Here is a 12554-nt window from a genome sequence, read left to right as displayed (position 1 = left end):
TATCACACGGTTATAAAAAATGTCATGATGAAGAAATTAATACCAATTCAGAGTTTATTAAAAAAAAAAAAAAAAAAAAAAAACGTAGTTATATGATTATGTGGATGTGATAGGAAGCGTTATGAGCAACACATTGAAGTGGTTTGGCCATGTGGAGAGGATGGAGGGTGAAAGACTGATGAGGAGAGTGTATGTGAGTGAGGTGGAGGGGGGAAGAGGGAGGGGGAGGCCAAGGATGAGATGGAGGGATGGGGTGGAGAGGTATATGAGAGAGGGGGGTGTGAGTTGGGAGCAGGGCAGTGAAATGGCGGGGGACAGGGCGACTTGGAGGCGATTTGTTTGTGGCCACCCCAAACGGGATTGAGGAGTCTGGCAATAGATAGATAGATAGACATATGATGATAACCGGTATGAGTCCATCTTATTTCACTTCTTACGAGTTTGTAGATTTTCTCACCCTCAGAAACATAGGCAGAGACATCAAGAATGACACAATTCTATATATTAAGGGAAGATGAAATACAGTACAGGGTACACCGATTATTCAGATAGCATCTATCTTCAGATTATTTTTTTTTATCCACTTACCAGAATTTGGGGGGGATTCATCATTGAGTGAACATTCATGCACACAACTTCACAAAAAACATTAGTTCTCGTTTTTTTCCATGCTGCACCCTATAACCGGTTAAACACTCCTGTGCCATTGAGGCCATTTTGTAGGACATTTATCATCCTAGGTGTATCTCTCAATGCTCTACTCTCCACATTCACTTCTAGGTCTCCCTCTCCTCCTCTCCCACCAACTTCTCCCCTAACTCACCCAGTCCCATTTCCTCAGCCAAGGTCTTGTCAAGGTTAATAAGTGGGATAACATGTTTCTCCAAGCCCTTGAGAATCCAGTCTCCCCTACACCTTTTGCCCACCCGGGTTTTCCTCACCAGTGCCACTATGGCTCGTGATGCTTCTTCCAGAAGTTGCCCCGTGCGTGTCACCTGTGATAAAAAAAAAAAAAAAAAAATAGATTAACGACTATAGACTTCAAGGGTGCCATTAAGGCAAATTCAGTAATTAACTTCTTCACAGACCTAAACCTCCGCTAAAATCTGATAATTGAATGTACACCCAATTCTCCAAATGCACCAGTGTCCTTAGGGACATGGGGAACAAACATCAGGCATGGAGATTACAAAGAGATAAATGAAAATGCACACAGCTGAAACCTATGCAGTACTGTTCAATGTAATCTGACTGAATACACAGAACTAAGGTTCATGAGGAATTAAATAACCTGCAAATCAGTGGTAGAATACTTAGCTATGTTTCAACTTTTTTTGGGGGGGTGGTGGTGATGGAGGTTGGGGGGTGGGATGTGTAGGCACTACTGTTGGGTGAGGTACTTCACTTTTGTAGACAGGTAAGTGCTTTATACCATCTTGTAAAAGTTATCCTAATGAAGGTCGACAGTTGACGTACAGTACCCTCGCATCCAGTATGTGTTTGTCCAGTACTATTCTCATCCAGTATGGTCGCCAAAAAAATTAAATACAGTAATTTATTACTGTAGTTCGGATTTGTTGGGCTAGTATGGATTGGCCGCGCAAAGTGGGCCAAAATCCGAGGAGTTCTTCTCTAGTACTGACATGCTGCATCCAGTACTGCTACCCACACACATGCAGGAAGATGGCCAACACTGAGGAATGTTTCCCTAGTACTGCTGCACCAGTCCATTACGCCTTCCCCATGACTCGTGACATGTGCCAATCAAATTGCAGTACTGTACAGTAAATCAGTTGAAAAAAAATGTACGAGTGCATTTACCTTAACTTGACAAACATTGCTAACTCATCTGTCAGACTGGTGGGTTGATCTGGCAAGTAACCAAGGAAACAGTACTGCCTCTGACAAAATTTTAGCTGATTTCATGTAACCACGACATAGTGTTCAAGTTGTGGGAGTGGGCCAGTTCCATTAGATGAAAACCCAATTACATTTAAAACCTCATCCTACCTAAAATACAAATTATATACGGTACACTATCTACAACTTGGGTTATGATCGAGGGGTGAAAAGCAAGCACAGATACCCCTGTATTTGTATTCTGAAAGACTAAAGACATTCTTAGTACCTATTCTCTTGCCATTTGTTCTGCACCTTACACATCGGTTATGTTCTTGTGTTACTAATGCAAACTATATTAAAATGATGTAACATACAAGAAAATGTCAAGAAGTAGTCTGGAAAATAAATCATTAGTGAAGAGATGCTATGAAACTTCCTGACACCTAGAATATTGTTTGTTGTGGGCAGCAGATGGAAAATGAAAAGTCTGATTAGGAGTGAATGAGGTGGAAGGGGGGAGAAGAAGAGACCAATGATGGGACTGAGGAATGGGGGGAAGAGGCAGGGGTGAGTTGGTGAGTTAGATCTTGCTTGATGGACTTCTTCAGTACATGAGGCTTATTCAGTTACAAAATTAAGTTTTAAAATATAACCTCGGGTTGATGGTTTTAAGAGCTCAACTGACTGCTACACATGATAGTATACGGACAGAGAGAGAAAGAGAGAGAGAGAGAGATGTTAGATATAATTCCTCCCACATGAAGAAAAGTCATTCCCGTAGCAAAGCAAAGGTGTGTCCCTTGACTGTTTCGTTTGTACCATCAAGAAGAAGAATTGAAATAGTGCCAACCTCACCAGCTCTGTGCATTCTCACCTCAGCCAAGGAAAAAGAAACATCTATTTACCAAGGCTACTGAAGAAAAGTTATGGGACCCGAAATCACACTCCAGCAAGAAATGAAATGGACGGAACAAACTAAGGCAAAATTATACACAACTCACCAGATGAGACTGATGTACAGTACTCCTGCGGTGAAAGAAAATATTCTGAAGAAAATACAGTACACAAGGCAGAGCTTGCAATCACTTACACCAAAAAATACAGTATAGAGAGAGAAAGGGAGAGAGAGAGAGAGAGAGATAATACATATCTGGCAGAAGATCTATGTACTTGCAAACCTTATGAGTTGCCCAAACATATATTAATATTTTCGTCACTAATAGGTATATATTTGGTTAAATAAAAGAATGGTCTCATTTTATAAGACATGAATAGGGACTGACCTGACCTACAGATTTTTAGAAGACTCAAGTGAGGTGTAAAGAAAATACAAGCCAACACCGTGTTTTGTGCAGTCCGGGTGAGGAGCGACTAGCATTCGTGGTTCCGGGTGACACAATAAACGCCCATACATCAGCTAGTCTTGTAAGGGTTGTATGTATAGCAGACAATGTGCTTCCAAGCTTTTTCTCTTGCTGAAATGAACTGTTTAAGGTTTTCAGTTACAAGCCATACATGGCTCATTCCCCAAGCTCAGTGACAGCATGCAAATACAGTACTGGTAAGACTATTCTACATCCCTTCCATGACCTTTTCATGGCTAGCATCATTTTAGAGTCAGTGTCTTGCTACAGTACAGTATTCATTATGGAGAGATGGTAATGTTTGGCCAAGTTAAAGTGGACAGGGTACAGTTCTGGAAACTCACATTTTTCAGGAGTGGTGTGAGGTCCGTGTAGGGTGGGGTACCTTCTTTATCCTCATTGGCCCATCGCTCAAGCAGTGACTCCTTTGCAGCTTCATAACCCTGGCCCAGATATGAGCCAGCTGATCTTGCAAACCCAACCTCCACACATTCTGATTCACGGTCACATAAGCTGCCACGACCTGGTTAGATATTATACCACATGAACTAAAAATGTAAAAAAGTACAATACTGTATAAACAAAGGCTACTACATTACAAATGAAATTATACAATAAAGCAAACCAATCTGTATAATATACAGTATATCAAACCCATACCTGTCTGTCTACGTGTTCATACATATCTTTACGGCCATCCTGACTCACCCCTCCTTTCCACCATTTAAGGACGGGTGAGGTTGGGTTCAGAAGACATGGTAAGAAGTCATGAACCATTAAAGGACAGTGGTGAGGTAGGGTCCAGAAGACATGGTAAGAAGTCATGAACATCAAACAACTATCATCATTATGCACTGTGGAATGGGTCAAACATCACTCACCATGGAAGGACCTGGAATAATAGCTCAAACCCAGAGGCCTAACAATCTGCAAGTACTGTACTTGTTTGGTACCGGTACTTTATATATACGTATACTTTTCACATTACATGCCTGAGTAAATTATCATGTTGAAACTGGGTGCAAACCCTTGTCATGAGCTCCTCCATAAATATATAATTCATCAATGCAACCGTCCCCTGTCAGTTCTCTGGCCTCATCATCTTCTGTATTAAGTACCTCTCTTTCTTGTCTTGTGCACATTTATTATATCCATCTACATCGACCTGACATCTCCCACTTGTAAGCACTTTCAGTGAGGGGGTTAATACAAGGTTATACAGTATTTAAGAACTCTAGTTAGAGATGCCTGTCCCAACTGAATAAAACTGTCACAAGTTACCAAGAATAAATTACGGTAATTGCCCCCCACAGTCAAAACATCAACTCCTGCCATTTCCTTCTTATGCTTTACTATCCCCTTTTGCCTTCATTCTCTTCCCTTTCCTTTTTTCCCCCTTCTCTACCCTTTCCTCTTCCTTTCCTATTCTTTCTACTCTCCCTCACTTTGATACTTCAATTGCACCTCGTCTTGTCGTCCTCTATTCTCCTTCCTTTTTTGTCTGTTCTCAATATCTCCATAATTTCTTCCCATTTAACTCTTGTCTGATGCTATTCGTATATTTTTCGTATCCACCCGATTTTATACCTCTCCACTGGGGGGTAGGGAGTTCAGATAGTCTTCATTAACCCCCTTTAAAGAAAACTCAATGAATTCGTACTAAGGGAATAAGAAAAAAAATTGCAAGGTCTCTCTCTCTCTCTCTCTCGTGTGTGTGTGTGTGTGTGTGTGTGTGTGTGTGTGTGTGTGTTACACCTCCTGCACTTACACATTCACGCAAGTGTACTAACGTTCACACGTGACTGACCTGAAACCTCCCTCTCTCTTTCCTCACCTCTCCCCCATTTTCTCTCCCTGACATTCCTCCATAATTTCTCTCCACTTCCCTCCCAGATTTACCAGCTCCGTTATTTTTTTCTCTTTTATCTCTTCTTCCAGATACTCTGCTCTTTTTTCCTCTCCTTGCCTTTATTTCCTTTTCCCTCCACACTTTCTATTACGGCAACTTCTTACCTCAACTTTCTCCCCCGCCCCTCTCTCTCTCTCCGGGCTTACTTTCCATCCGTATAAAACAGCATTCTTAGTAGCCTTCTACCCGTTTATATCCCTTTTCTATTCGTCTACAGCCCTCCCCCTCCCCATTAAACACACACACACACACACACACACACACACACACACACACACACACACACACACACACACACCGTTGGGGAGTCTGTACTTATTTTTCATCTATCGGTACAGTTTTTAATTCAAATATACCGTACAGCTAAGGTTGTCTGCACAGGATTATTAAACGAACAGTAATGCAGGCCTCAATATTTCCCATCGTATAAATCTGACTACTGCTGATGGTCAGGAGTAAAAGACAGATAAAACTGATAATTCATACTTTTTTTTTTTTACTATGATTTTTAAATACAATTCATACTTTTTTTTTTTTTTACTATGATTTTTAAATACAGCACATGCTTATCCAGGTCACTAAAGGGAGTTAAAGTCTTTTTCTTCTAAATATACTGTAAAAATACGTATTTTTTGTTATTAATACGGTTATTAAATACATGCTTGTCTATGGGTTTATAAAAGGGATAAAGTCTTGCTCCACTCCATTCCTCTCTGACAACACCTCAACTCATCCTTGGTCCTTCATACCGGTATTCGCATTACCACTTTCACCAGTCCTTCCCGCAGCTCTCTCTCTCTCTCTCTCTCTCCAGTGCAGCAAAATATGAGAATAATGAGATGAAAGAGCGGAAAAGGTGCAGCACGAAGATATGGGTATGAAAAGCCGAAATGACAAAACAAACAAATGAAGAGAAGAATACTGATGACGAGGGACAATTAAGAATGGGAAGATAAGGAAGATGAGAAAAAGGGGGGGGGATATTCTAAAAGGAGAAGAAGAGGATAACAGCTGAGGAAAAGGAAGAAAAAGGTGAAAAACGGAAAGTGCAGGGAGTAAATTGGAAGAGTAAGAAAAACGGAGGAATAAAGAGGAAGAAAACAGGAAGACTGGTGCAGAAGCATATTAAAGAAGAGTCAATATATGACAACCACCCATCATCTTATATTGAGCCAGAACAAACTGCCTATCACTAAATGACAGCAAAAAATACACAAATGAGAATACAAAATGTCAGATATGTGGAGCAGAGGTGGAGGACTTAGAACACTTTCTTTTGTATTGTACAGGGTATAAATGAGGGAAAAAATTACAGAACCACAGCAGTCATATATAGAAGACAAGGTCAGCATTAGTGGAAATTACCTGTTCTGTGACAAAAATATGGAACATCCAAACTTTATACAAATTTTGGAAAGTGAGAGGAAATAAGATAACGGAGCTAAACGACAAACAAAAATTAATGCTGCTAAAAGAGGCGCCGTTGCATGCACAGGCACTGCCTCCGACATTCATCTGATCTGATCTGTGAGAGAGGGTTCGAGGGTGGTGGTGCGGGAAGGGTGTAGAGACCGTGAGACAACAATTTTTAAGTGAAAGTTGTATGAATGTGGGGTGTCCGTAGTGATGTGGAAATGTCCCCCCCCCCTCTCTCTCTCTCTCCCTGTGTGTGTGTGTGTGTGTGTGTGTGTGTGTGTGTGTGTGTGTGTGTGTGTGTGTGTGTGTGTGTGTGTGTTTACGAAGAGATTTTAACCTTCACTGTTGAAGACTTCTAATATCGCCTGACACCACACTGAATTGATATTATTAATGAAAATGGCGATATTTAGTTCTCAAAATGACCATACGCTGGTAGGGGTCAGGTGTTGTTATGGCATACAAGAGTAATGGCATGAAATAAGAGGAAAAGTGATAAAACAAGAAACAAGGGTAGTGTTAATTTGGAGACAGGAGTTTAAATAAATAAAAAGGGTGTACAGTCAATAAACATGGACCCTGTGATAAACAAGGGTGAGATATTAATACTCAACATAACAGAAGGATAATGATGATAAGAGAAGAATGGTACCAGCTAATAAACGTATGGATAATGATAAACAAGGACAGACACTGATGATAACCATGAGAGGGTAAGTGATGGGGGAGACCTGGAGTGACAAACAGGAGACAGGAATTGTCAAATGAAATCAGTTGGTCCACGGCAAAACTGCTTCCCTAACTTTCACTACTAGCCTGTTCTTTCGAAGCCTTTTACCCCCCCTAAAATTTATTCCCCAAACAGGTTCTGTCCACTCTTTCCGACCACGATACATGGGTTGCCACTTAGGTACGTAGTCAGGATCATTACTTCGCCAAACATCCCACCACTTTATAAGACTACTCATCTACTTAAAGATATCTATCATCCACTTCTACTTGCCCCTTTCCTTTGCTGGTTTAACCCCTTGAATCCCGTGACGTTTTCAGTGCACTCTGTCGTCACACATTTTACTCAGATTACCAGATCCCCTTAGTAAGACAGGGCTAAACACTCATTTGAAAAGTATCCTAAGATGAAAACTACCTGGAAATAGCAAGAACAAAAAATACGGCATCTGACTGAAGGGGATTTATTCCTGGGCTGCGAGAAGCTTGATATATTTCTCTACTCGTTGATGTTTCTGATACCGTATGCAGGGCTACCGTATGTGCTAGGTGCAATTCAGTAATAGGCGAACTCATGTCCTTCAACTCTAGGTCATCTTTGGTTGTTCTGGTACTCTTGCTGCCAATTTACGAATCTATGCATCTTAAAGATGCCTCATAGTGAGAGGGGTTGGAAACAGTCTCCTTTAACCTCCTTAATACGAGTCTTAAGCTACTAAAATCATACAGACGCCAACAAGCTTTGAAAACACTGTCCAACCGTTGCGTAGGGATGGATTCTCGATTTATGATTGATCTCCCTTTCTTCTTAAAGAAGTTCATCCTTTGGACAGTGGGTCAAATACTGTAATGGGAAGACTACACTCTCCTTTTCCTTTCTGAAAAGCAAATACTTATGGGACGACTGAAAACCGATCTTAAATTTGTTGGTGAATTTATCCCCTGTTGTATAAAAGATGCGAGCTCACCATGAACATTTTTGCATTAGCTATAAGTTACTCGGAGAGTACCTGTATAATTAGTACATGCTCACTGTCATGGTGTGGGTAAGGCGCTATAAAATCTAACCCTATACCGCAGAGGACAGAAGTGTGGTTATTCCACTGGGTCTACAAAACACTAGGGGCCGTAAATTATGAAAACCCCTAACCGTCACTTTGCGTATTAAATCTAACCTTTGATATCTGCAGAAGCAACAGAATACAAACAAAAGAAAGTATACTATAAGTTAACAAGCCAGCAGCACCAAACGACCGCCACTGTCCGACTTAAAACATGGCTGCTCACGCATCGCCACACGCGTACCCGGTATGCCAACCACCAAACAACAGCTTTCCTTTCTAGTAATATTTAAAAACTCATACCCAGCCTTTAAAGCCAATGTTTAATATCTTACTTCTTAGTCGGAGCTCTAGTTGAGTCCGGAAAAACTAACACCTTTCACTCCCATGATACAGCAAGTCCAAGTTTTGAGTCACCTTTTTTAATCCAGTGAGTTAAAGAAAAAAAAATGCTTGCTAACGTTACACTGCTATTTACAATATAAAGCAGATTTGCCATTTCACCTAACTTACACAGTGACTGCTGGCCCATGGAACTGTTGGCCTGTGAGTTGTTATAGTGGAGCTACTAAGAACACTAATTCTTATGGTCCGAACGAAATCTTTTCCAACTAACGCCAGAAAAATTTACTCAGCAGAAAGGCGGCATCGAGGAGTGTCAGTAATTGGAGTGCATGGTTGCACTACGAGCAGCAGCAGTTATGTTTACCCTGCGTCCACGTTTGATATCACTGCACATTTAACTCCATCAGATGCTTTATTTATTTAGTTATTTATTTATTTATTTTTTGCTGCCATGATTATTTTCACCTCAGGAAGAACCTTTTGTATTTAATGGTTTAGTAAATGCTATACAACCCCTACAGCTCGATGCCTTAACTATATTAAAGCAGTCATCACTGGTACATCAGGAACAACCATATAATGAAGTAACATGTCGCTACCCTACTTAGATACCCTCAAAATAAACATCCATTATCCTAGGTAAAGAATGTGGATAATTTTGCTTGTGAGGTAGCCTACTGCCAGCAATCTGAAGACCTGAGACATGTGAAGGAAATTAATGTGAGTTTCTCGTTTGGATGTGGATGATAAAGTTTGAGAAATACACTAAGGACGGAAAGCGAGACTAACGATGGTTTGGCAATGCGGAGAGGCTGGAATGCGAGACTAACGAGGACAGTGCATATCGTGAGTACGTGTGTGCGAGGTGGAGGGGGGGGGGTCGGAGAGAACGAGGATGTGTTGAAGGGATGGAATGGAAAGGTATATGAGAAAGGGGGGTGTAAGCTGGGGGGAAGGCAGCGAAATGGCAAGGGACAAGGCGACACGGAAACGACTTTTGTGGCCACCTCTTACGGGACCGAGGCGCCTGGTTATGAAGAGAGAATTTTCAAACTGTCATGGGCAGAATTTAAGTACCTGTAACGTACCATTAAGATCTACGGCTTCGTTGACCAGTTCCACCCTGGCAACATATGGAGAGGCATTGGGAAATTTAGCTGTGACGATGTTGTACGAACAGGCCTCGAGGGGCCGAGAAATATCGGTCATATACTATATACATCGCCCTAATCAACTATAAACATTACAGTAATAGCAGTGAGCAAAAACATCTTGAACGAACCCTAACTGACAAAGCTAAACACGTGTCACACTGACCATAATTCCCATAAAGTGGAAACCAATTTAATAACATTGCCGTACGTTCATGTTTACCTCATCGTGTCGGGGTCAGTGGTACAGTACTGTACCTAACACCGAAATCCGGTGAGGTTGGTTGGAAAGAGAGAGAAAAAAATGCCGGTTGTCAAGTATGCTAGGGATGGCATCACAATGTATCCCATTCTTCCTGTTTATACTGTACATGTTAATTCAAGCTGATTCACTACATCAGCTATTTTCTTTCCGTCGACCATTTAAAGTTTACCATGAATTCTTATTTCCGCTTGCCTAGGCTATTTCCTGATCATGCATTGAAGTTCCCGGTAGCCATTCTCTCCATACGGTTTCGGTGCGCTAAGTCCTTCTCGCCTACATTCCATAAATCTTAAAACTATTTCACAAACAAAAACACGCTAAACCGTAGCACAATGCGTCTGTCATGGCATACATGCAACTGATTTACACTTGGGAAGAAAATTAAAGGTACAAGAACTGAGCATCTGACAACACTGCCTGGATGACGCTCTACCTGTAGCCACTTGAACCCGCACACGCCGAAACGTCAGCCACCTGTCAAACCACTCATACCTCATTTACACCTTCCAACAACTTCTAATCAGCAATCAATACTCACCTAAAATTAACAGCCAAATAACGATGAGATGCAAATTCAAGCGTGTCATGGTGAAAAAGGCCGTGCACTAGAGAACGAATGAAGCACACCCACTCCCAAACGTCGAGGGATGGTGACTGACCCACACGGTCGGAGATGATGAGACGAGAGAGTGGAGACTCACACTCGCTTCACGGCGTTAGTTGCCATCAATTACTATATAAATATGGTTGCCATATCGTTGCACTGTGATTTTGACGGAAACTTGTGTAACAAAAGTATGCATAATGTAACTATTTATGAGCACTATTTTCGAACAGTCTTAATTTCGCCCTAGATGTCTTCACTAAGCGCATTCTCTTACGCGATGAGCAAACAGACCAACCGTTTGATCAGAGCTGTCCCTGTTTTCTCTCCGACATTGTATCATATCAGAAGTAAATACCTTGAGTGTACAATCTACCTTGAAATACCATTAGATAAAGCAGTCACTCAAAGTAACCTAAAGCCAGAAAAGGGAACTTTAAATTCATTTGGCAACACCGCAGAGATGCGCGATTCCATCTTTAGCACTACAAAGACCGGGAGAATTAGGCTCCTATTACTATTTCTCACGGATCTAAAGTAGTCTACAACACAGCCATTTAAAAAACTTACACGTGGAACAGGGATCTTCGAAGGCGATACACATGTCTGGATATACGGCCCATGGCATTAGGTATTGCAGTGAGTTATAAATGACTCCATGTTTTTATATTTTCATGTTGCCTCTGGTAGTAATCGTTGTTTCTCTCTCTCTCTCTCTCTAGATTAGCGTGATTATGGTAGATGAGGATATGGTGCTGTGGTTTCAGAAGCGGTTTTCTCAAAATTTAGATGGATACGTAAACATACAAAATTTGTACAGGCTTTTTCATTCTGGACGATGGTTTGCGAGTCTTGCCTTACTTCCATTAACAGCTTAGTTTTACAATAATGTTACTGTGAACCCGTGTCTGTTCATTATTCGCTTCCCAAATATGACTCAGCTAGAATAGATTATCCATTTCGTGACCCCCCCCCTTTCTCTCTCTCTCTCTCTCTCGTGCTTACTCCTCTTGTCTTCTCTTCTCCACCTTCCTCTATTGCCCAGAAAAGTTAAAAGGATCAGTTAATCGAAAAACTACTTATTAATCAATAGTATACGCAAAAACCTAACAGCTCTAGTATTAACAGAATATTTTGTACTTAACCGCCCAGTGATCATCGCCAACACTCAGCACATACAAGCGTCTTTTATTATATTCGTGTCCTGTGAAATACATTGAGGTAGTTGGCCACGTAGAGAGGATGGAGTGAGAGACTAACGAGAAGAGTGTATGTGAGGTAGAGGAGGGGAAAGGGTGGGGGATACCGACGATGTGATGGAGGGATGAGTGGAGAGGTATATGAGGGGTGTAAGCTGGGGTTAGGGTATGGAAATGGCAGGGGACAGGGCGACATGGATACGATTTGTTTGTGGTCACTGCTTACGGGATTGAGGCGTCTGGATAGAGATAGATAGACAGACAGACAGGCACATACAGATAGATATACATTGTGTCCTGGCGCTTCACCCTACTTCTGCAGAACATTCCTTACCCTCCGCGAATTCAAAACTAGACAAGGTCATGGCGACGGGGAAGGTGGGCTGTAGGTAACTCACAAAAGCCCATATACTAAACCCTCTGCCCAGGAAGGTGTTCCTGTATTTATAAACTCTCTTAAGCTTAAATTTTGCATAGAATTGCCAGTCTTATACAGTTTCCAAGCACTTCACAACCAGATCAGTGTGAATACTAGTTAAAGAGAGAGAGAGAGAGAAGGAGGGGGACACAAGTGGAGATGGAAAGAGGTTAGGAGGAGGAATGAATCTACGAAAAGCACTGGAAAAGAAGAAAGAAACTGTACATGTTTTACTGAGAAACAGAAAAAGA

At 41.4% G+C, this 12554-nt stretch overlaps 1 protein-coding gene across 1 annotated transcript in view; it reads right to left on the bottom strand.

Moving 5' to 3' along the window:
* The window catches only part of LOC145405461 (peroxidase-like), a 45161-nt gene extending 34489 nt beyond the window's left edge, over positions 1 to 10672 (bottom strand). The window contains exons 1-3 of the mRNA XM_080276806.1: positions 10621 to 10672; positions 3551 to 3729; positions 824 to 995 (exon numbers count right to left, since the gene is read on the bottom strand). Of these exons, the coding sequence (XP_080132932.1) occupies positions 824 to 995; positions 3551 to 3729; positions 10621 to 10669 (400 nt within the window). The 5' untranslated portion in view covers positions 10670 to 10672. The remainder of the gene's footprint in view (positions 1 to 823; positions 996 to 3550; positions 3730 to 10620) is intronic.
* Positions 10673 to 12554: the final 1882 nt, after the last annotated feature.

The sequence above is a fragment of the Coenobita brevimanus genome, chromosome 67 (assembly GCF_032717465.1).
Source record: "Coenobita brevimanus isolate Jiangsu-jjx chromosome 67, ASM3271746v2, whole genome shotgun sequence".
Lineage (NCBI taxonomy): Eukaryota > Metazoa > Arthropoda > Malacostraca > Decapoda > Coenobitidae > Coenobita > Coenobita brevimanus.
Note: the sequence above shows the minus strand (reverse complement) of the source record. Positions and strands in the feature narration are given on the sequence as shown.